Source organism: Carcharodon carcharias, chromosome 6 (genome assembly GCF_017639515.1).
Source record: "Carcharodon carcharias isolate sCarCar2 chromosome 6, sCarCar2.pri, whole genome shotgun sequence".
In the NCBI taxonomy this organism is placed as follows: Eukaryota; Metazoa; Chordata; class Chondrichthyes; order Lamniformes; family Lamnidae; genus Carcharodon; species Carcharodon carcharias.
This window is the reverse complement of record NC_054472.1, coordinates 54,517,474-54,543,603: the sequence shown is the minus strand read 5'-3', so window position 1 is coordinate 54,543,603 and position 26,130 is coordinate 54,517,474. Positions and strand designations below refer to the sequence as shown.

General features: G+C 40.6%; 1 protein-coding gene across 1 annotated transcript in view; it reads left to right on the top strand.

Moving 5' to 3' along the window:
• Window positions 1–26,130, top strand: part of pou6f2 (POU class 6 homeobox 2) — a 1,008,671-nt gene that overhangs the window by 57,448 nt on the left and 925,093 nt on the right. The window contains exon 3 of the mRNA XM_041189250.1: window positions 520–694. Within this exon, the coding sequence (XP_041045184.1) occupies window positions 520–694 (175 nt within the window). The remainder of the gene's footprint in view (window positions 1–519; window positions 695–26,130) is intronic.

The following is a 26,130-nucleotide window of genomic DNA, read 5'->3' as shown; positions in this document are numbered from 1 at the left end:
ATTAAGTAATCCTTGCTCGTAGATATGAAATGCAAAAATTGTTCCATCTGTTGGTTTTTATTATTAAATGGTAGATTTTATTTTATTTACAGTCCACAAAATAACTTAGAGGCAATGCTACAGAACACTCACTGTGGAGGATGAAAACTTTTTGTCTTTTTCTTGAGAAAGTTTATGACTGGTTATGTTAGCACCAGTTAATGCATCTGATGTTGCCAATAACTGCACATTTTTTGAAAGAGTAAATGCACTTTAAAAAATTACTGGGCTGCATGTCTTACGCTGCAGTGTTTCTTCAATCAGCTTTCCTTGAAAAGAGTATTTTGACAAAGGGTAGCAAAATCCTCACATGCTAGTAGATCTTTAATAGGGCGGAGAGTAATGGAAAACTCATTGAATCTGTAATAGCTCTTCACTTGACTGCAGCTAGCAATAGCAGCCGAAGCTGCCTGGGACTTAGATAAGGAAGAGAGTGTGCACCAAAGCTAACCTTGTTTCACCCATCGTTTTCTTTCTCAGGATCCCATGATTTCTGGACAACAACTCAGCAAACCCTTGCTATCCCTCCGAGCTGAAATGAATGCAGAATCAAGAGGTGAGGACAAGGCGACCACTTCAGACAATGAGCTAAGTGAGTCTCTGCTTGTGCCTGTGGAATCAAATGACAGCGAGGACACTCCCAGCAAGCTCTTCGGTAAGTCTGTTTAGATATTTGTTTCAAATGCTTCTATTCCGTGTAAAGGATCTGCTCCTCTTTTTCTTTTTCAGTCGCCTGTGCTGCTGAAAGGAAATGGACCAAATCCATTTTTAGTATTTTAATTCTCATGCCAACCAAATGCATTTCTTCCCTCACAAAATCCAGTTCCTCTCCCCCACCCTCCAAACAAAATCAAAACCGCCTGAAAATGAATTGTTAACTTATTCACTGGGCGCTTACAAATAAGCGAGGCATTGCTTATATGGGTTTGAGATCTGATCTCATAATCCTTAATGGGGATCTGTCAGAGATTAAAAGCTAAGAAGTCCCTGTGCATCAATTTTAGCCGAGTAATGTTTTGATGTTATGTTTTAACACTGCGGGCATTGTTATATTGTGTTTGTCAAACATTGAGAAAATATTTGTGAAACACTCTAATGAAGGTTGTACCTCTTTTCATAGCATTTCTGAATGGTTGTTGCTGTTTCCAGTGTGAAACCTAACTGAATGTAGGTTTAGGTCACTCTGTTCAGGCTATGAAGGAGTTGAACTACTGCATGCCTATTGACAGAAGGTATTCAAATTAATTGATTAAATGTCTGTTTAAAACAGCAACAGAAGACTGTCAGCGATGATCCCTGTTTCAGTAAGTTAGTTATGTGATTGACTGACTTCACTTGACTTTTATGCAAAGACAAGGGACGAGCGATGATGTATGACATTACTGTTACATTGAACTTCCTCATGATGGTGTTAAAGATTGCTGAATGTATAACTTCTTTAGCATTCAATATGAAAGAATTAGGGAAAAAAATGTACTTCTTAACTTCCTTTTTGTATAATCAAAACTATTGAATTTTCATTGTCAGCAGTGAGTAAACGTGGTTTATTTAACCCTGTTAGAAACTGGACTTTTCTTTGATTAAAAGCCTTGCAGTTATATGATTTGAAGTTAATAATACATCAGAGATCCATACATCAAAAGAAGTAGGTGAAAATTTGAGAATTACCTGTTAAATCTTTCTTCATTTCCCCTCACCACCCAATAAACCTCTCCTCTGGTGGACGCATTTTCTTTCTGTGCATTTGACATGTGATTCAGAATTACATTTATAAGTGTCTTTGCAAAGCTCCAGTTTAATAACATCCATTTGGATTTTTCCAGTGCCAAGGAGTAAGGGCTGCTGAAAAACTTCAGGATGGCAAAGTAACAAGAGAGCGATCTGTGTAAAGTGTCATGCTGTGAGGTTAATAAATTTTTCAGCATATCCAAAGGCATGAATATCTTTAGAATACTTATGGCAGCAAATGCAATTCAGCCCATCTGATCCTCCTCAATATCCAGGATAGTTTCTATTTAAATGAACAGTTCAGTTATATAGTTCCTTCTTTCACTGTTGGACTACTAGACCAAATGTTAGCAATAACTGACTCTTACCTCATGTGCTGTCTTTCATTATGTTACTTTATTTGCATTTGAGCTTTTACTTCCTTTCCTTATCCATGCCCTGCATTTATCTGCTATTGTCTCAAGCCATAAGCTCTTGACACTTGTTTTTGTATCACTGCAAATTCCCATTTGATGGAAATTTACAATAGTTTTATTGTAAGTGGCCAAGCCTAAACGTTAGATGGGTAACTTTCTGTGATCCTGTTTGAAGCAATTGTTTTTGGAGTTGCAGTTGAAGTAGGCTGGTGCAAATGCCCAATGTGAAACTCCTGAGTGTTTGATGATCACATAAATCTGGTGATTAATTATTCTCTTCTTAGCTTCTTGTCTAAACTGTAAGTGATCTGTAAATGGAGCTCAGATCTGTGATGAGCTTCTGCCTTCTTCACAGAATTATGCAAAGCTTATCTCAGGTTTTGGAATTATAGGCTAAAGGGACCTTCAAATAGAGAGGCAGTGGCAAGATTCTATTGTCACGATCAGTAGTGTTGTTAACAATATACTGGGCAAAGAAATAACGTAGGGGATTTCTGCTGTTTCTAAATTGTCTTGATATCAAGTATTGATATGCTAATAATTTGTGGTGTCACCAGGAGATTAGACTATCATGCATTTTTGCTTTTGGATGCACTGTTTTGTGGACTTCGACAGGAAGCGACCATAGGCCCAAAATCCCTCTGTACCATCTCTCTTCAGCTATGCGTCTACCCAACTCAAACTGTCCAATTGATAATTTATTCCACAATTCTGCATGATTGTCTTTTCCATTGAAATCAGCAGAAAAGAAAAATGGACGCGGGGAAATGTGGGCTCCTGATTTGATATGGCCCATTTTATACTACTACCTGAGATCAATTTTACCCCCATTTTATCTCGTCTCTTTTCTGTTAGCAACTGATTTATAAAAAGTGGACTATGCAGTGTTGAAGTCATGCCTTGTTGGGACTGGGACTAATACATTTTCATTTTTAAAAGAAGTGTTATCCTGATGTAGCTGATGAGTCATTACTGAGCAGCTTTTACAAGTACCGTTGGCTCTGGTGCCTTAACAATGTGAAAGCTGAATGGAGTACTATACTGAACGTTTTCCAGTGCTTCTTTAGCAACAACATTATCAAATCTGTCATTGGAGGTGAGTGGGGGACAAATTGGAGGTGGGTGGGGTGGGGGGGGGCTTTCTTCTTCTGTAAATAGCTTTAGCATCAAATATTGAGATGGTAACTGAGGGTTATTGTCCCTGCTTGGAAGGATTTGAATCTTCAGGGATAGACGACGTTTATGCAGAGAGAGACAAGGGAGGAGATTTGTGAGGCACTGACTATCATCGCGAGTGTTTCACAGAATACTGGAAAGGTACTAATAGATTAGGAATAGGTCAAATGTGGCGCCTGGGTTCAAAAAATGCAAAAAATACAGACCCATTAGTCTTACTTTAACCTTGTGTGAAATGTTTGAAATCAGGATTATCTATGCAGTAATAAACTAATTAAGAGTAGTCAATATAAATTCAGAAGGGAAAGCTCCTGTCTGAACAATCTCCTGGGCTCCTTGCAAGTAAGTGATAACCCAAATAGACTGGTGTACCCAGAATTCTAAAAGATTTTTGACAATTAGACTTGAAAGTAAGACTTTCAGGGCAATTCTTGGGAGTGAGTAATAACTTGATTAGAGAAAGAAAGAACTTGAATTTATATTATCTTAGGTCATTCCAAAGTGCTTTACAACCAATTAAGCATTTTTGAAGTGTAGTCACTTAACTATGTTGGGAAATTTGGCAGCCATTTCACACACAATAAGGTCATAAACAGCAATGAGGGAATGATCATTAATTAGGATAATTAGGTGATGTTGATCAGATAAAGAACAGTGAGTATGTCTTAGAAAGATTATGTCAAGGATGGGGGCGAGGAGCACCGATTGAGGCTCTCTGTTGGGACCACTGCTGTTTCCAATTTATATAACTGATTTGGATTCAGAAACTTAATGTAAATTGGCTAAATTTGCAGATGATGCAAAACTAGAAATGGCAGTTGATTTGGCGAAGAAACTCAAAAGTTACAAAATAAGTGGGATAAATAAGCTTGTGTAAATCTCTGCACAAGAAGAAGGAAAAATAGGATATGTCCCATGAATTGTACTGAACTAACTAAACATAAAGTTGAACGAGACCTGCCTAATCTTGAAAACCTTGATTAAATCACCAAAGACAAGTCAGGCGATGGCAAACCCAATGTTAATTTGCTGCTTTTGGCTCAAATGCAACTGGTTGTGCAGGGGTAGCCAAGGATAAAAGTGACCATTTCTGTTTCTGTTGACCAATATTGCCTGTAAGCTATGCCTGCATGCTGATGCAAAGCAGCAGAGGAGGGATCTTACAGGCTGCTGAAAAGTTATCCCCCTTAAGATTCTACAGGGCAGGTTTTATGGAGCACATAAGAGTGGGAAACGTGGTGTGCAGAGTGACTGAATTGGGCAGGAAACTTTCAATTTCCCAACGGTGGGTTCAGATGCTGAGATTAATCGGCCTGTTTGCAACATGTTGGGCCCCAAGCTGGTCTGTGGCGGGTTTGTACTTGTAACATATTTGCATGCCATGAATACTCATTAGTTTGAAACTTTCTAAAAATAACATCCTATCTTCCAAAATAAAATCAGTGGTGAGCAAGAATCTCATGCACCTGATTCATCTTTGTTTAAAGGTGGTGTGCATCAGTCAGCTTTGTGCACTTGTGTCTGAGGTCAGCGATTTTCCTTGTTGAACTGTATGGCACAAGGGAGGAGAGCTGGGGTATGGCAGCTTGCATGGAGGCTCGGGACCGGCAAGGCTGAGAAAGTGCTGGGGGAAGGGTGGGATGTAGAATGTGGAGGTTTTTTTTATTTATTCATAGGATGTGGGTGTCTTTGCTAAGCCAGTATTTATTGCCCATCCCTAACTGCCCTTGAGACAGTGGTGGTGAGCTGCTTTCTTGAACCGCTGCAGCCCATTAGGCGTACATACACCCACAGTGCTGTTTGGGAGGGAGTTACAGGATTCTAACCCAGCGACAGTGAAGGAATGGTGGAATATTTCCAAGTCAGGATAGTGAGTGGCTTAGAGGGGAAATCCAAGTGGTGGTGTTCCCATGTGTCTGCTGACCTTATCCTTCTAGATGGTAGCAGTCGTGGGCTTGAAACGTGCTGCCAAAGGAGTCTTGTGGAGTTCCTGCAGTGCATCTTGTAGATGGTGCACAGTGCTGCCATTGTGTGTCGGTGGTGGAGGGAGCAAATGTTTGTGGAAGTCGTGCCAATCAAGTGGGCTGCTTTGTCCTGGATGGTGTCAAGCTTCTTGAGTGTTGTTGGAGCTGCACTCATCCAGGCAAGTAGAGAGTATTTAATCACATTCCTGACTCGTGCCTTTTATACGGTGGACAGGCTTTGGGGAGTCAGGAGGTGAGTTCTCACTGCAGGATGCCTAGCCTCTGACCTGCTCTTTTAGCCATGGCTAGTCCAGTTCAGTTTCTGATCAATGGTAACCCCCCCAGGATGTTGATATTGGGGGATTCCCACAATGGTAATCCCTCTGAATGTCAAGGGATGATGATTAGATTTTATTTTGTTGGAGATGGTCATTGCCTGGCACTTGTGTGGCATGAGTGTTACTTGCCACTTGTCAGCCCAAGCCTGGATATCGTCCAGGTTTTGCTACATTTGGACATGGACTGTTTCAGTATCTGAGAAGTTGCGAATGGTGCTGAACATTGTGCAATCGTCACCCACTTCTGACCTTATGATGGAAGGAAAGTCATCAATGATGGAGCTGAAGATGGTTGCGCCGAGGACACCACCTTGAGGAATTCCTGCAGGGAAGTCCTGGAACTGAGATGATTGACCTCCAACAACCACAACCATCTTCCTTTGTGCTAGGTATGACTCCAACCAGTGGAGCGTTTTCCCCCTGATTCCCATTGACTCCAGTTTTGCTAGAGCTCCTTGATGCCACACTTGGTCAAGTGCTTCCTTAATGTCAAGGGCAGTCACTCTCACCTGACCTCTGGAGTTCTGTTCTTTTGTCCATGTTTGAACCAAGGCTATAATGAGGTCAGGAGTTGAGTGGCACTGGCGGAACCCAAACTGAGCGTCAGTGAGCAGGTTATTGCTCAGCAAGTGCCACTTGATTGCACTGTTGATGACCCTCTTCTATCACTTTATTGATTGAGAGTAAATTGATGGGGCAGTGATTGGCTAGGTTTGACTTGTCCTGCTTTTTGTGTACAGAACATACCAGGGTAATTTTACACATTGCCGGGTAGATGCCAGTGTTGTAGCTGTACTGGAACAGCTTGGCTAGGGCGTACCAAGTTCTGGAACATGTCTTCAGTACTATTGCTGGAATATTGTGAGGGCCCATAGCCTTTGCAGTATCCAGTGCCTTCAACTGTTTCTTGACATCACGTGGAGTGAAATGAATTGGCTGAAGTCTGGCATTTGTGACGCTGGGGACCTCCAGAGGAGGCCAAGATGGATCATCCACTCGGCACTCCTGGCTGAAGATTGTTGCACATCTATCTATTATCTATTTATCTATTGCACTGATGTGCTGGGCTCCCCCATCATTGAGCATGGGGATATTTGTGGAGTCTCCTCCTGCAGCGAGTTTTTAAATTGTCTACTACCATTCATGACTGGATGTGGCAGGATGCAGAACTTAAATATGATCCATTGGTTGTGGAATCGCTCAGCTCTGTCTATCACTAGCTGCTTATGCTATTAGGTACGCAAGTAGTCCTGTGTTATAGCTTCACCAGATTGACACCTCATTTTTAGGTATGTCTGGTGCTGCATCAAGCATGCCCTCCTGCATTCTTCATTGAACCAGGGTTGATCCCTGGCTTGGTCATAATGGTAGAGTGGGGGATGTGCCTAGCCATGAGGTTGCAGATTGTGGTTGAGAACAATTCTGCTGCTGCTGATGGCCCACAGAGCCTCAAGGTTGCCCAGTCTTGAATTGTTAATGTGTTTGAAATATATCCCATTTAGCACAGCGGTAGTGGGTCCAGAGCTGATGTTGAGGACTTCCAGGGCAACTCCCTCCTGACTGTATACCATTGTTCCACTACCTCTGCTGGGTCTGTCCTGCCAGTGGGACAGGACACACCCAGGAATGTTGATGGTGATGTCTGGGACATTATCTCTAAGGTATGATTCCGTGAGTATGACTATGTCAGGCTGTTGCTTGACTAGTCTGTGAGACAGCTCTCCCAATTTTGGGACTAGTCCCCAGATGTTAGTATGGAGGACTTTGCAGGGTCGACAGGGCCGAGTTTGCCATTGTCGTTTCTGGTGCCTAGGTCGTTGTTGGGTGGTCCTTCCAGTTTCACTCCTTTTAGACTTTTTAGCAGTTTGACACAAGTGAATGGCTTGAGGAACAAAGATAGGTAGGAAAGTAAATTGTGAAGAGGACATAAGGAGGATACAAAGGGACATAGATTGGTTAAGTGAGTGGGCAAAGATCTGGCAAATGGAGTATAATGTGGGCAAATGTGAAATTGTTCATTTTGGCAGGAAGAATAAAAAAATAAGCTTATTATCTAAATGGTGAGAGATTGCAGAGCCCTGAGATTCAGAAGGATCTGGGTGTCCTAGTGCATAAATCACAAAAGGTTAGTATGCAGGTACAGCAAGTAATTAGGGGAGTTAATGGAATGTTATCATTTATTGCGAGGGGACTTGATTACAAAAGTAGGGAAGTTATGCTTCAGTTGTACAGAACACTGGTGGGGCCACATCTGGAGCATTGTGTACAGTACTGGTCTCCTTATTTAAGGAAGGATATAAATGCGTTAGAAACAATTCAGAGAAGGTTTACTAGACTAGTACCAGGAATAGGTAGGTTGGCTTATGCGAAAACGTTGAACAGGTTAGGCTTGTATCCACTGGAATTTAGAAGAGTAAGAGACTACTTTAAGATCCTGAGAGGCCTTGACAGGATGTGGAGAGGATGTTTCCTCTTGTGGGCGAATCTAGAACTAAAGGTCACTGTTTAAAAATAAGGGGTCGCTCACCTAAGACAGAGATGAGGAGAAATTTTTTCTCTCAAAGGGTAGCGAGTCTTTGGAACTCTCTTCCTCAAAAGGCGGTGGAAGCAGAGCCTTTGAATATTTTTAAGTTAGAGCTGGATAGATTGTTGATAAACAAGGGGGTGAAAGCTTATGGTGGTAGGCAGGAATGTGGGGTTGAGGTTCCAAACATTATCTTGTTGAATGGTGGAGCAGGCTCGAGAGGCTAAGTGGCCTACTTTTGCTCTTAATTCATATGTTTGTATGATGAGGTCATTTTAGAGTCAACTGCATTGCTGTGGGTCTGGAGTTACAACTAGGCCAGACCAGGTAAAGACAGCAGATTTCCTTCCCCAAAGGCATTAGTGAACCAGATGGATTTTTATGACAATCGACAATGGTTTCATGGTTATCGTTAGATTTCTAATTTCAGATTTTTATTAATTGAATTCAAATTCCCCCATCTGTCATGGTAGCGTTCAAACCGGGGGTTCCAGAGCATTATCCTGGGTCTCTGGATTATTAGTCCATTGACAATACCATTATGCTAATGCCTCCCCCAGAGTGGGGTTGGGGGCATAGAGGAGTGAAGTGGGAATGGCCTGGTGCCTTGGATGTGGAAGAGGATTGTTGGAAATAGTTAGTCAGTCAAGCAAGAAAATGAGGGGCCTAACGGATGGGGGCAGTACTGTCCACAAGTGCGTCCATCTCAGGGCATTGTCTGCAAGGTGGTATGTTCACAGTCACAGGGGGAGGTCAATTTGATGGGGAGGCCAGGTCCAATCTGAAGTTATGACAATCGAAGGTCTCATAGGGTGGGTCTTGGAATCTAACAACAACGCTAATGATGATACAAGGAGAGTCTAGGATTAAAGGAGGAATGTTAGGGTTGAGTGTAGGCTCAGGGGGAGAGATGACATTTCCAAATCGACAGTGACAGGGTCCAGGGAAATGCAGGGAGGTTGAAAGGTTATAGAGGAAAGGTGCAAAGTGATGTTGGGAGGGTCAAAGGTGATGGGGACAAGCTTGAAGGTGACCGGAGGAGGGTGCAGGGTAATTGAAATGAAACAGAACAGATTAACTGTTGAGTACCAAATTTTGAAACTTGCACGTTTGTTAACTGTTAAAAATTATTTTTCCTCACTATGACCATTTTTGCAATATCTCCAGAAGCACGTGCAGTGCCAGTAGTGGAGGTCGAAGTGGGAGGAGCCTGGTGTGGGGTGGGTAAAGTTTTGGTTGTGGATAGTGCAATGTATTGAAAATCTCCTTGTTTATCAGTTCTATGGATGAAATCTATGGACACATATTCTCATATCACTGTCCGCCTTCTTCACCCAGTTCAATTGTAGGAATAACAATGGGTTTCATACATCCAATAGTCCTGCAACCTCGGGAGCTGGAGTAGAGAATATGATAAAGGAGGGCTTTTGCCAGTCAACAACAGAGGTTGCAACACTAGCAGCAGTCAGCACCATAAGGGGAGGCTGCACAGGATGCAGCCATCCAGGGAAGGCATCGTAGAAGATGGGCACTGGCAGATGCAGAGCCTCCCATTTTTGTCCAGGAGGCTTTTTTGTCGGCTGCCAGTAGCTGCAGCATTTTCAGCTAATGGAGGGCTTCACCAATGAAAAACTTCCCCTGCCACGGAACTGCGTGTGTTTCCCATGCATGCCACGGGCATTTCAACTTTTAATTATAGTTGTGCGGGAAATGGCAAAAGGAGGAAGAACGGAAGTGATGCACACTTTCAATTACACCATCAGAAATGGCACATTGTTGACAAAATCATCTTCGATGTGTGCACGGCTGTGCAAAAAAATTTAAAAGTACCAGACACTAAAATGAACAGGCTACACACAGTGAAAAATATTTAGAGGGGCCATTGCTGCTGACATGTAAGGTGAACCAAGCTAACAAAGATTCTTATGAACACAAACCCAGTTCAGTTCAGAGTGTTTTCTCTTGTAAGAATGGTGAATAGCAAATAAATGCAGCTGTGCTTTGACCTCTGGGCAAGTGATGTGGTTAATGCAGGATTTGAATTAATGTAAAAGAAAATCAAAACAGCACCTAAAATAACCAGTATAGTTTTTGATACCTCTCATGAAGACCTTTTAATAATCTAATGTTGTGTATAAATAGGGTGTTAAATTGAAATGTACTTATAAAAATTTATCCAATTATTAAGATGTCCAACTGAGCCAATTTGGAGATCAATAAATTCATAAATAACACTTGCAAGAAAATTAGATTCCAAATGAGTTTCTAAGTATTTTCAACTATTTAAACTGACAGTAACCTGACAATCTCTCTAAAGCTAACTCAGTTCGTCTTGTGATCTGTTCCTGTGATTCATTTTGCCTTTTGTAAAGTGTATGGATTTTTATTATTTTTATTATAAAATGACTTAGCTTACACATTCAATCAATTCGATGTGTTTTCATTAAGAAATCATTAGAGTATTATTCCCCAAATTCCTCAGCTATCTCTTAATACTGTGGCCAGCATTTATTATTCTAAGTTGGTTATCATTATGTTGTGAAATATGAGACTCAATTTAATATAGCTGGGGAAAACCAAAAGCTGATGTGTGAAGCAGTGTGAAAGATTTTAAATAGCTGGGTTGTACTACAGCATTCTTAATGATCCTTTTTTCCTGGTATTATGCCCAGTTTCAAATTGTGTTTGTGACATGCTTAGTTGTACCAAAATATTTAGATTATTAAGCATTTCACGATGTCCTTTGCCACATGCAGTACATATATCTTACCACTAGAAGCCACCAATGAGCTATGTAGCCAGTTCAGCTCTTGTTGTCGAGAGGCTTTCAGTATTTGTTTTACTTCACTACACCAGTCTTGTGCCTTTCACACTGATATTTCCTGCATGTCCTGACTTCGAAAAATGTATTTCCAAACTTCACTCCTTGGAATGTTCCAATCCACCATATCCAACATGTGTTCCTTAACAAATAATAATTAACATATAATTTTAGAATTTTGTTTTCTATTCTTGGGATGTAAGCTTCACTGGCAAATCTGAGATTTTATTGTCCATCCCTGAAATGGTGGTGGTGGGGTTTCTTGAGGTGCTGCAACCTTTTTGGTGAAGGTTTTTTTTGCAGTGCTGTTAGGGAGGGTGCTCCAAGATTTTGTGTCTTATATCACGTTCCACAGATGGTGTTGAGAACACTGGGCATAGATGATTTGGACTCAGGAATCTAAAGTGCAATATCAATGGTTGTGAATGACACCGAATTGGGGAATATAGTTAATACTAGAGAGGACTATGATAACAACAGAAAATGCAAAAAACTTGCAGAATGGGGCTGTAAATGCCAAATGAATTTCAATATAGGTAAATGTGAGGTGGTGCAATTTAGTAGGAAAAACAGGGCCACCTATGGAAAATAAGAGTCCAATTGGTTTATCAGCATTGAGGGATCTGGGACTACAGATTCACAAATCATTAAAAGTAGCAACTCATATGAACAAAGCCATAACGTGCAGCTGAAGCACTGGGATTCATTTCCAGAGGGATAGAATTCAAAAGTGGAAGTTATGTGGAACTTATATAGAACTTCAGTTTGACCACACACACACAGTAAATTTTTCTTGTTCCCATAATTACAGAAAAGATATAGTATCATTGGTGATGATACAAAAAAAAATTACAAGCATGTTACTAGAACAGCGATGTTATTATTATCTGGAAGGACTAAACAGGCTCCGACTCTTTTCTCTAGAAAAGGGAAGGCTGAGAGCTGACCTGGTCGAGATCTTTAAAATTATGAAGGGATTAAATAGGGTAGATGTAGAGAAAATGCAGAGAAGATGAAAACTAAGGACCATAAATATAAGAAAGTTACAAATAAATCCAATAAGGAACTCAGGAGAACCTTGATAACACAGAGATGAGAATGTGGAATTTGCTATCACATGAAGTAGTTGAGGTGAACAGCATAGATGCAGTCAACGGGAGGATACATAGGCACATGAGAAAGAAAGGAGGAGAAAGTATAATTATAAGGTGAGATAAATAAAGGAATGGAGTGGGAATGTAGAGCAAATCAATGGTATAAGCTTGTTGGACTGTATGCTCTGTTTCCGTGCTGTAGATTCAATGTAATTTTGACCCACTCCTAGGAGACCGAACAATGTCTTTGTACATGCACCACTGCACCACTGCCTCCACAAAAGCCATTGTTTCTGCAGCCAAAATACTTCTAACAATCTTTTTTATTTTCTTAGCTTTCTAAGTGAATGGTCATTTTTTATTTTCAACCATCAGAAATATTATGAAACCAGCTGCACTAATACCTATTAGAAAGATTGGCATATGCAGCATCACTAAAGATAACCAGTACTATGTACTTTGGATCATCTAAAGATAGCAACTTAAGTATGCATTTCTCCAGATGTAATATTTTTAATGTTTGTTCTGTCCTTAAAACATTCTTGATTTAGGGTGTTTTATTATAGTACTTAACTCCAACACATCAAAACTAGTTTTTGGTCTAGTTTGAGCGCCCAGCAGTTCAACTAACCAGTCAAGTTTCACAATTTCTCTGTTTTTTCTTTAGATGTAACATCAGCTTTCAGTGAGGACCTAGAACGACTAACTGAGGTGGGAGTAACACTCACTAAATAGGATTGTTATTGTAGACATACCCTGCTTAATAGCTAAAATAATATTTTTAAAAGCCCCCGAAGCCTGACTCCCAATTTTAAATACGATCCTACAGGCAGTCCTCAGACTTATGACACAATTGTTCCTGAAAACAACATCTTAAGTCGAAACGTTGTAACTTGAAACTCATTTTCCCCTAAGAACAATGTTATAAATGGGGGATTGGTTCCTGAACCAAGGCCCAATACCCTATTTTCACTAAAATATCCCAGAAGTTTGTACTCTTGTCTATTATAGTTGAGTAATATAGCAACATTAATGTATTTATGTTATAAATAGCAATTATATTGACATAATAAAATCACATAAGCTAAAAACACATATAGAAATATAGCACAGCACTGTACTAATGGCATCGGAACAGTAATTGAGCATCTTGAGTCAGGGAGATGGGCGGCGCAGAACATCGATGTGCACGTATGAATGTTTGAACTTGTTCGCTGGCATGGTTTCGTAAAGTCGAAACCGACTTGGGAAAGTCAAAGCGGTGACAATTTATAAACGCCGTAAACGCCGTTCATCGTAGCTCAAACATCATAAAGTTGAGGACTGCCTGCAGTCTAATAACATATTTCTCAAATTTTGGAGAACCATCCTGTAAGAACTCATCATCATGTGTCATGTAGATGTCTGAAAGTTTTTGTTTATGATATCAATAAATATTGCAGAATCTGCTTTTATTTGAAAATGTCAGTTTTTCAGTAAAACAAATCGCACCAAAGTAAACTGATACCCTGAAAGCATCACTCAAGCCATTTAGGCATTTGTTTAGTTTCCATAGTTTTCTGTCTGTATCTGCTGCCAACTCTGAACGGTTACAGGAATACTTTTCTCTGAAAAGTATTACCGTGCAGAAATGTGACTTTTATGTCAATTGATATACTACTATGAATATGTTACATAGAATGACAAAGGAATAGCGTGTCCAAAGAGACAGAATCATTTAAGATTACTTTTCCAGGTGTGGGAGAGTCTGCTCTAACATTTGTATCATCCAGTCATTCTTCAAAATCTCTAGCAACTAGTCTCGCTTTAATAAGTCCCATCTGCAAGGATTTTTTCAGCACAAATCCACTCATGTGACAAAGCTGGTTGCCCCTTATTTGATTCTTCAGAATAAACTCCAAACCTTCTTCAGTCAACTAAGTCCCTTTGTTTGCCTCCCTTATTTGTTTATCTTCAAGTTTATTGGCAGCTGCCAAACCTTTATGGTCATGAGGACGTCTGCTTCCAGTTCTGCTCTGATGTGACCTTTATTTCATTGTCTTCTCTATTCAAGCTACTGCTTCTACTTGTACTTTATGTCTGTCAGGATGACTACAGCATGATTGCTTTCCTGCACTACTGGAGGGTCTGTCTCTTTATTGTTTTCTGATACAAGAGTCACTTCTGGAGCTATTATCAGCACTTGCACTGTGCTTACTTATACTCCACTCATTCATGCCATTCACTTCTTAGCTGTCACACTGAACAATCAACCAATAGGAACAAGGTGGATGTGGAAATGATGTTTCCTCTCATAGGTGAGTCCAGAACTAACGGGCACTGTTTTAAAATTAGGGGCCACCCTTTTAGGACAGAGATGAGGAGAATTTTTTTTGTCTGAAGGTTATGTGACTTTGGAATTTCCTGCTTCAGAAGGCAGTGGAGGTGGGGTCATTGAATTGGAGGTAGATAGATTATTTTTGGGCAAGAGAATCAAGGGTTATTGAAGGTAGATTGGAATGTGGAGTTAGAAATACGAACAGACCAGCCACGGTCTTATGGAATGGCTCAAGGGGTCAAGGGGCCAAATGGCCTACTTCTGTTCCTATTTTGTATGTATGTATTTAAACTTGCCAGTAGCTTTTCCTGCATGTCCCACAATTGTTGAATTTCTCCATTCACTAGACCTTTGGTATATTTGTCACCTGAGTACCCATGCTGAGCAATTGGCCTTTTGATGTGATAGCTCTGTCCTGTATGTCATGATCACTCACATTACCTCTACCTAGCCCTTGATCTGCTTACCATACTCTGTTCCCAGGACCTTCATCTCAAAATACATGAGCATTTGAGGTTCAAAGTAGCTTATCTACTTCCATCAGCTGCTCAGAATTGGAGATTTTGTATTTAATTCTGATTAATCATGAGGAATGAACCTTAACAGTTTTGTTGCAGTGTTTTACCGTCATGATCTATTACCTTTCCAGGGTCTCGGCGTTCCCCAGTTTCCTCCCTTTTTTAAAATACACCAAACTTCCTGTATTAAATTCTGTCGCTGATGGTCTTTCACAATGCTTCAGTGCTCTGAATCTTCTCTGAGACCTCAGCCTGCCTTCCTGCATGTAAAGTATCCAAATATGCAAAAAAATGGAACCAAATGTAGTATTTTCTAGAGCAGGAGGACTATCAGACAGCACAGAGGCAATTTGGGATATTGTCTATAGGCTAACTGGTAGGATGTATACCCTCCAACCATCTGGACCAATTTTTTTACGTGAACCATGGTGGTTGACAAATTGAAGTTTGGTTGATCAGCTGAACTGTTAGGCAGCATTTCATCGATCACCACATGATTCCTTTCACAGAGTTCATTATAGAAAGGACTTCAGCTGCAATATTCATGACTATGGTGTTCATGTTTTCACACATCCCTAAAGTCATCACTGGCAAATTCCCCTCCATTATTAGTCATAAACTTTGCTGGTGCCCCAAGTCTTGTCCCTATTTCTCCATGAACTTGTTTATTATAACCCTTTTGTCCTTAGTGTATGTTATTGTAGAAAGATTAAATCTGGTCACCAGGTCTACAAATATAGAATGAAAATATTTCTGTCTTTATCCCATACCTTTAGATCTGCCTCATCAAAGCCATGTGTCAATAGAAGGTTTACAACAGGACATGGTGGTATCCTCTGATACTTTTTACAGATTTCACACTCAATAATCTCTTCCATTAGCCTTGTATACTCTTCGTCAACCACACCTACATTTTTCATAGGGTTTTTAACCTTTAAAAGTAGGCTGAGCAAATTTTGTATGTAACTTTGTAACAATTTGTTTTTTGTGTCTCTGATTCTTAATATCTGATGCCATTGATACTTGTCAATTCTCTTGATGAGAAACATCAGATTTTGTTAAGAGGATTCAGTAATATCCTAGCTGGGTAAACTGCAGGTTCACTGACCTCCCAAAAATAATTGCCTTTTCACTCTCCATGTCATTCGTGCCTTTTTTACAGAAGGGTTACTAAACAGCATAAATACCTCGCTGGAGACTAGATCAGTACTTATGAAATGGGTTACTGTGGCTATTTTACTTGGAAATTCAACTCTCTTTAGTGATCTCAATGTACTGTCATCATCAAACCTAAAGCAAGCAGTAATTCTTTCCTTTAAATTTACATTGATTCTTACTACTTAGTGAGTCAAGATAACATTTTAAACCATCCAATCCACATACTGTAGAAGTGCTAGTACTATGTAGCACTGCACAGTTAAGTGGGCCCATGACCATCACATTCAGCATAGGACTAAAACTTCTGGGGTTACCATTAAAATTTGTTCAGATTCATCATTATTTCATTCTTTTCCTCAGTATTTTCTGTTTCTTGTGTCGGTTTAAGGACTTTGCCTCTCTCTGCTTTATGCAGTTCATCGCATAATGATACTTAAAGTTGCACCGGAAGTACCTATTAACTATTCCTTGGCCATTCCTGGCACTCATTTGTCTATTATTGCTGTTCAAATTCTGTCTTCTGATATAACAACCTAATCTGCTAAAGGTGCTTTCATCCTCAGTCTGTCTGTTTTTAATCCATCCATTGCATTGGCGCCTGCATCCAGTATCTGTCAGATTTCAACATGGTCCAGTAATTGAGTCATTATTTATGTCATTGTGGAATGCCCTATTTGTTCCACGAAGGCTGAAGGAATTGACTGTTTCTCCAGAAATGTTTTCGAGGCGACAACATCTGATCCAGCAAGAAGACTCTCTGAGAATGGAATACCAATTGAAACCAGTACGCTGACTACATGAGACACCTTAGTGCAATTTGAATGTTAGAACAGATCATGGGATTCCCAAATAGCATTTCACCAATCTTTTACAAATGTGTTAAAGGCAATGATATATTCTTCCATAGAATGCCCATCTGTTTTCAGAAATCTATCAAAGTCTGACCATGCTTCACAGGTACTTAACGGATCATCTTTCTTATAAATTTCATCCAAGAACTTTAATAGAAGGTCCAGACCTTCATCGCTATCCAACTGACAGCGATCCAACTCACAAAATACTTTAATCCTGATTTTACTTCTTGTAAGAAGCTACAACACCAAGGCCGTACTTGTTTCCCTTTCAGTAGGGACATAACCCAGTGTTTACACATCCCCTTCATTTTTACAACGTGGTTCGGACTCTGAGAACATCGGATGGTAATCATATCTCAAGCATTCAGACTTGCTTTGTGCTGTTTTTCACAATGGCTACTGTGATTGTAGTTCTCTGTCGGAATTTATTTTCTTAGCTCCAACATTCACCTTTAGGCAACCATCCTCAGCCACTATGTTATAGCCAGTTGGTGAAGGATATAACTGGAACCAGTCATTACAAACTTTCATATTTATTTACAGAGTTACACATTATAAATGTATACTTCCTAATCCAAAAACCAGAGTTTCAGTCAGTGCCTATTTGCAGGGATTCAAGTGATTCGCTAATTAATAGCCACTACCAAAATTTTAATAAACACAATTAATATATAATTAACACTTGTCAGATGAGACATTAAACTGAGGTTTTGAATGCTTTCTTAGTTGAATGTGAAAGATCAAGTTGCTATTTAGAACAGGAGCAGGTGAATTCTTCTCTGTGACCTGACAAATATTTGTCCCTGTACTTGCATCACTAAAAACACAGATTCTCATATTATCTCACATTGCTGTTTGTGGGACCTTTTTCTTTGTTAATTGGCTGTCATGTTTTCTACATCGCAGTGGTGACTACACTTCAAGAGTGCTTTATTGCAGTAGGGCACTTTGTCAAGATCGTGAAAGGCACTATATGGGCAGGATTTTACCGTTGGCAAGCGGGGGCGGGGCCCGCTTGCAGACGCATAAAATGACATGGGGTGACATCGGGTGGAACTCACGATGTCATCCCGCCCCATTTAAATTTTCAGGAAGGCGGGGGCGCAGCAAAATCAGCTGCGGGCCCGCCGACCTGTCAATGGGCAATTGAGGCCATTGACAGATCAATTAGAGTACTTAGTGGACCTGCCGTCCAACCTTAAGGTTGGCGGGTAGGCCAGGAACCCCGGCGGCAACTAGATAAAACATGAAACCTCATCCACTGGCGGGATGAAGTTTCATGTTGGGTTTTAAACATTTTAATAAACTTATTATGGAAATTATGAACATGTCCCAACTCATGTGACATTGTCACATGAGTGGACATGTAAGGGCATTTTTTTTTTCTATCTTTAATATTGTTGACAGTGAAGGTGATCTCCCTGAGGCTGCACTTTGCCTTAGGAGATGAGTGTGCTCTTGTGCGCATGCGCGAAAGAACGCAATCTTGATTTTAGGGATTCCCCCCCACCCCGCACCCCTGCTCGCACAGAGAGCACATAGTGCTTCCGTGCAGACGTCATGCTGGGCGGGCCTTAATTGGCTCGCCCACATAAAATGGCGCTGCACCTCCAATTGGGGGTGCCAATTGGAAGCTCGCTTGCATGCACCCGCCCATCAACTTCCCCCCCCCCGACAGGGGGAAAATTCTGCCCTATTAGTGCAAGTTCTTTTTTCATTCTTCATATGCTAATAACGTTGTAATATAAATACGTCATTAGATCACATGAGAAGCATAATTATTAACACGTCTTTTCAAACTCCTAATATTCTGTAAATAAAGTGCCACTTGCTTTATTGAAGAAATGTTCCTTTAAGGAGCTAAAATACAAAATTTATTTACAACTTCAGATATTTTCAAAACTGAAGACATAGAGATCGACGCAGCTGCTCATCCAGCCAAATACTTGGCTCTTTACTAGAAGATTGTTATTTCAAGCCTCACTGCAGAGTGAGTTCTTTACTGGAACAGAATATGGAGCATCATACAGAAATAAGGTGTTTAATTTTAGAAGGGGAGGAGGTGAGCTGGTGTCATTCAGGTTTACCCCAGCTTAAATTTATATTCTGCTGACCAATTACAAAGCAAAGCTGATCACAGTTTTGCAATCTGATTGGACAACGATGTATGAACTGCCAATGGGAGAATAGATGAAAATATGGGAGAAGCAATAAAATAATATTTTAAAAAATTGTCATGGAAAGCACAGAACATGAAAGGGACACTTTAAACCCTAATTGTATTTTAAAGGTTTTGTTTTATTTTAATGCCAGTGATGTTTGCAGTATTTCTCTCAGCTTGATAAGTTGCAATGTTTTTCTCACAATGCTTGTGCCATGATCTATCCACTCTGCACCTGACTTTGTCGCTTTCTATGCCAGAGTGCATCTCACTCAATGTAAGCATCTATTTCACTAAGTGCTAGCGCCAGGTTCTATCATTGCAAGATCCTGTCTTATTTAATACCGGTTTCTTGGTTACATTGTTTAGTGCTGCCATCTCCTACTCTGGGACAATGAGGAAATATAATATCATGCTGTACACTATTGCTATATATCACAGTTCCTCAGGATATGTAGCCAGGATATAATGGATTGAAGTTTGGCACAGCTTTGGGTGGGAAAAAAGATACCTGGGAGCTGTTGGAAAGCATGGGAGCAAGTTTGTGTGAGTGTATGCACACTTGGACCGCGGGATGGAATGGAATTTGGCACTGTAATCTGGATGTGTCTGCCGGTTAAATGCACAAGATAGCTGCATACTGGGAATGGAGTTGGGGCCTTGGAATATTCTGTAGAGTGGGTGAAGCATTGAGAGTAGAGTTTTCAATAATGGGTTGGGTTCTTTTCCACCCAGCTCAGGTGACATTCTGACCACATGACACCTGACCATTTAATGCCTAATCATGTGACATGATTACATGATGAAATATTTATCCCATTCCCTTTGAAATTAAGTTTTAGTCTCTACATATGCTACGTAGATCTCAATAGGTCATACCAACTTGATTGATGTGGAAAGGGATCTTTATTTAATGGGCCAATTGGATTATTGGGATTGGGCCTATTTTATTTACAGAATAATAGGTGTAAGCATGAATTAGATTTCCAAAGTGGTCAGTTGGATCTGAATCAGATTGCCCACTGCAAGGATTTGAAGTGTTGCCTTCTGTAAACAAATATTTGTTTATGATATTTAAAACAATTTAGAAAAAGTTAACTTAAAGATATAGGGCAGGATTTTTCCCCTTAGCGATTTGGGGCGGGGCCTGCTCGCCAAGGGCAAAATGACGTGGGACGACGTTGGGAGGAATCCCTGACGTCATCCCGGTCCCTTTAAATTTTTAGGAAGGTGGGCGGATAGCGAAATCAGCTGTCTGCCCGCCGACAGGCTCATTAAGGTAATTAAAGACCTGCCCGGCCAACCTTAAGTCTGGTGGGCTTCTGATTATTCATGAAACTTCATCCACTGGCGGGATGAAGTTTCATGTCCGTTTTTTAAACATTTAATAAATTTTGTGTGTTTATTATTAACATGTCCCAGTGGGAACTTGTTAATAATTTCAATATTTATCGATTTTTAGACTTTACTTACCTGTCACGAATCTCCCTGAGACACCACTTAGTCTCAGGGAGCAGTGCGCTCTTTTGCGTGCATGTGCGAAAGAGCGAACTTTGACAGTTGGGGATTCTCCCCCCCCCCCGCACAGGAAGTGCACAGCGCTTCCTGTCGGGCAGGCTGGTGGATGGGCCTTAATTGGCCCGCCCACTCAAAATGGCGGCAGGCCCCGTTTCAGTGGCGGGGGTTGGCTGTGCACCCGCTGCCGAGCCAGTGGGGCCTACACGCCCAACAAGGGCAAAATTCTGCCCATAAAGTATTTTTCAGCTGCCTGCTTTGCACATTAGTGAACATTATTTGACAGACCAATAGCTGCGTGCTGTGATGTAGCCTGCAACTACTAAGTTGTAATTAACAAATATATTTCATTACAATGTATTAGATTGAGTTGGTAGCAGTCTCACCTCTGAGTCAGAAGGTTGTGGGTTGCAGGTTTAAGACCCATTCCAGGGATATGAGCACAAAGTGACACTCTAGTTCAGTACTGAAGGAGTGCTGCAATCTCAGAGATGCCATTTTTTGAATGAGAGGTGAACCCAAGACTCCATCTGTCCTCTTAGGTGAATGCAAAAAAATTCCATGACATTAGAGAAAAAGAGCAGGAGCTCCCCCCAACACCCCGACCCCCTGGGTGTCCTGACTAATATGTATCCCTCGAACAATATCATAAAAAATCAGTAATACAAAATCAAAATACTGTAGATGCTGGAAATCTGAAATAAGAACAAAAAAAATTGGAGAAACTCAGCAGGTCAGGCAGCATCCGTGGTGAGAAACAGAGTTAACATTTCAGATCTGATAAAGGGTCATCGACCTGAAACATTAACTCTGTTTCTTTTCACAGATGCTGCCTGACCTGCTGAGTTTCTCCAGATTTATTTTGTTCTTATTTCACCAAAAATCAGATTATTGGGTCATTATCACATTGTTGTATGTGGGATCTTGTGCAGAAATTGGCTACTACTTTTCCTACTTTACGACAGTGACAGAATTCAAAACTCTTTATTGGCTGTAAAGCGCTTTAGGACGACCTTATGTGGTGAAAGGCACTATATAAATGCAAGTCTTATTTTCTGGTTACCAACCATCATTGGAACCCTCAGTAAAACTCAGCTCAATTATTCTATGCATCAAGGTTTTAATAATGTTTTATGTTGATATATCTGAAACTATTATTAGCTGTATTAGTAGCTATTAGATTATACTATATTGTAGAAATTAGTGACCAAAAAAATGTTCAAAGTGCCTGAGGCTTTGAAATTTGCTTCATGGGGTAAGTTTTATGAGTCAGCACTTGCAATAAGGAACTTTGCTTGGTGGGAAGAGTGATCTGACTGTCTGGCATTGGAGGTTGGAGCATCTGGTTCAAGGCCCTCACAATATTCCAGTTATTAATTTTAATCAGGACCACTGACTACACCTGATTGCCTGATCTCTCCTCCCCATGACTAGCAGCTTCTAGTTTGTAAAGTTGACCTGCTTTTCAACTGCAGCTCCATGAAACATTACTTTGCAATTTAAACTATTGTGAGGTGAAAATTGTTGACCCTAATATTCAGAGGTGCTATGTGGGAGTGGGGAAGCGCATTTGTGGGTGGGAAGGGGAGGAGTGGCTGGGCAGTGTAGCAGGACGATGAAGGTGCGTTAACAGCAGGGCATATTTTTTATTTAGTTTCCCACCTGTCAGCCAGCTAGAGTGACAGATTAGCCGGCTGCGACGTGGGAAAGTCAGCACTTGAAAGCTGCAACCGGGGACTCGTGGAAACGGTCCCTGGGAAAGATGGTGGCGCTTGGACCTGGAGAAATATGAAGCAGAAATGGGGGTGTTGAACCACTGCCAACAACAGGGACAGGCCCAGGGTCATGGGGCTGGATTACACACTGAGGGTGGGTGCCCTGAATCCCAGTATAAATGTCAGTTACAAGCCCGCCTATGCCTGGCAGTTTGAGGCTAGATTTCTGTCACTCTCCAGGAACAGTGGCCACTGCCAGTACTGCAGAAGGCCCAGGAGGACGAGCAGCCGTGGATGCCCTGGAATCTAAGCCTGGGATCTTGCCGGGCCTGGTGAAAGGGATGACAGGGAGCATAAAAACAAAAAACTGCGGATGCTGGAAATCCAAAGCAAAAACAGAATTACCTGGAAAAACTCGGCAGGTCTGGCAGCATCGGCGGAGAAGAAAAGTTCTGTTGAAGGGTCATGAGGACTTGAAACGTCAACTCTTTTCTTCTCCGCCGATGCTGCCAGACCTGCTGAGTTTTTCCAGGTAATTCTGTTTTTGTTATGGCAGGGAGCATGTTGGACAGGGTGGGGTGTGAGATTTTTGATTAGATTAAGGTTAATTAGATTAGGATGTATAAATTGTACATCTGAATCCAATCATAAATCAGTTTACCAATACTTATAGTACTTTTGTGAGGCTTTTAACAGTTATAGGTATAGATCATGAGACTTCAGTGCTGAAATTAGAAGGCTTATTTTAAGATGGAATAATGAAATGATATGTAAGACTACTGATAAATTCTAGACTGAATAGATTCTAATTAAGAAATATGGAAAGTGTAGTTTAAATGCTTAGTTAACTCAATTCTTTGCAACTAACAAACGACACAATTTGCAGATTAGGTGAACCTTAAAGTGATTAGTTCTTAAAATTTGCCACCCTTCCCTGGGAGATGCCATGCAGAGGATACATCTATCCTTTCTGATATGATACTGGAGGAAAGATGTTGCTCAGAACCTCTACTTTTAACCCCTAAATTACCTTTATCTCATGCCTAATCATGTCTGTTGTAATTTTGCAATTGGTTAATTTCACTGTTGAATTATTTTCATTGGATTTTAGTTACCTGTGTACATTGTCTATCTAAAGGAACAATGTATCTTTTGCAGTGTCTTTTCTTATTTGAGTCTGCACAATCTATTGTCACCAACTATTGTCTGTTCTCAACTTTGAGATGGTCAAGGCTAAAGCGATGCTGAGCTGACACAGCATCTGATTTGATGCTGTTCCCACAGGCAGAATTCTCAGTGGCTAATTATACATTTTAAAACTCCTTACAGGCTTTTGGAATATAACCCAGTCTTGATAAATTACTAGTTCTTCAATTATCACTTATTTGAGGTACTCTACTTAGTCAATCAACTGTTTCTGACTGGTTACTATCAGTCATTGATTAATACATTTGAGTGATTGTAAATTACAGAAATAAAATGGCTTTGTTAGGCCCAATGTTAGTACACAATGGTTTCTAGACCTTGTCAGCTTACTATAGTGAATATGACATGAAAATAGTCTGTACATGGTATATAGGTTTTAAGAAACTATTCTAATTTAAGTTTTAAAAAGGTCAAATAATACTATAAATTTAAAAGTGTTAATGGGTCTCAGATCTAGGGTTAATTCTTCGGCTTTCAATCAATCTGTTTCTTCTGCCATGTGTTTTGGTATGTTATTGTGGTTATAGACACCTATCTCTACATTTTTTCTACAATTAAATACATTAAATATTAAGAGCACATAATGTTTTTGCTGACCCACAGAAATATAAAAATCAATTCTAAGATGTCGGTCACGTGCTGAATCTAATAGCTTCTAGCTCTGCTATTATCTTAAAACTGGCCTAAAAATGATGGATGTAGGGAGGGAAAAATGTGGGATGGGAGTCTCTGATTGGCAAGGAGCCACAGAAAGGAGGCATCCCCCTCTTTCACTGACCAGCACTCCTCAGGGACAAATCTGTTGGGCACAAACCTCTTCGGTCACCTAGTTAATTCTGAGCGGCAGCAGGATCAGGCCATTAAATGGACATTAGTTGCCACTTAAAGGGCTCAATTGGGCCAGGGTTGGGGAACCCATCCAATGCCTCTCTCGCCACTTGTAAAATTATGACAGGCAGGAAGGTGGCAGGAACACCATTGATGGCACAGCACTCATCTGCTTCCCTATTCATGGTACCTGTGAAATTCAGTCCAGGGTTTTGGAAGGGGTACCTGCTGATCAGAGCAGAAGAATTGCTTGAAGAGCCCACAAAGAGTGCTCTTAAAAATTATTTCACTCCTTCAGCAGGTGACTCCCATCTCTATTTTGCTGCCAGGCCAACTGCACTACAGCAACCTTGTTTAAATATAATGAGGATGAGGTGTAGCTCCCCTCTAGAAGGGTACACAGACATATCATTGGAAAATGACAGTAGGCATTTATGTGATGGATTGGGGTTGGGTTATATTTTTTTTGTTTTTACCTTATGTCCCCACCCCTGACCCTCTTCTCATTTAAGGGAGGGGTTAAAATTTCCACCATTGTTGCTTTGTTTACATTTTCTAAATTAAACATCATTTATGAGTCAAAAGCCCAATTCCCTGGCACATTTAAACCTGTCTAAAGTCATCGAGTATTGTGTACGCTCCAAAAACACACACATTTTAGTATCATGAAGCTTTCAAATTGTTTCCATAACACCTAATAACTCACTAATATCTGAAGCTTCAATCTTCTAGAGAACCCTTTTTTGCGGCACCCAGTCAAAAGCTTTTTGAATGTTTATGTAATACCAACTGGGCTTCCCTCATCTTCCATCTTGGGGTGACTTCTTCAAAAAACATAGTCAGATTTGTAAGACACAACTTCCTTTTTCCGAAGCCATGTTCAAGCTCCCTGTTATGTCTTTCTCTGTCTAAATAGTCATATGTTGTATCCCTAATAATTCCCTGAAGCATATTCCCTGTTACCAATGTCAGACTAATGGGCTATAGTTTCCTAGATCTGTCCTACCTTTTTTAAAGATGACGCTAAGAAAAAGATTGGCTTTTAGATTGACTTTTTCTAAAGATCACGAATCAATATTTGTACAGCTCAGAGAAGCTTCAAGCTCTGATGACTAGTCAGTCCTTCAGACTAATTCAATGCCACATTTTAGTCAACTTATTAATTTTTCATATAAATATAAGTAAAATGATTGGGTGACCAGGCAAAGATTTCCACTTCAGTGTGGTAAAATCATAAACCTATTCTTGGTAAATGTGCTTCTGATTTTGAGAGTGCACAGTTCAAACTTTCTCCCAGAGAAAAGCCAGCATATTGACTCCAGTGGTGTTGAAGCAAAAAGTAACATATAGGCCAGAATTTTACATCTCACAGGCGGGCACACACTCGGCCCATCTGGCCGCAAATTAATACAAGATTTCATTGGGCGAGTGTCCCAACATCATCGTGCACTTGGTGTCATATCTCGCTCAGCGGGCGGGCACGGCAGTCTGAAGCGCGCCCACCAACAATTAAGCGGGCAATTAAGCCCATTAAGGAAGTAATTGAAAGAGATTTTTTGTGGCCCATCCACTTTTAGGGTTGGCGGACGGGTCAATCGGCCAGGCAGCCTTTACGTTTTTGCTCAAACCTCGATCCAGGGTGGGATGAAATCTCCTTGGGGAAATAAAATAAAAAGAAATATCTGGGGACTGGTTTTTTATGAGGTTTGCTTTTAGGTGCTTGATTGTGCTGCATGGATATATTTTGCAGCGTTTTTG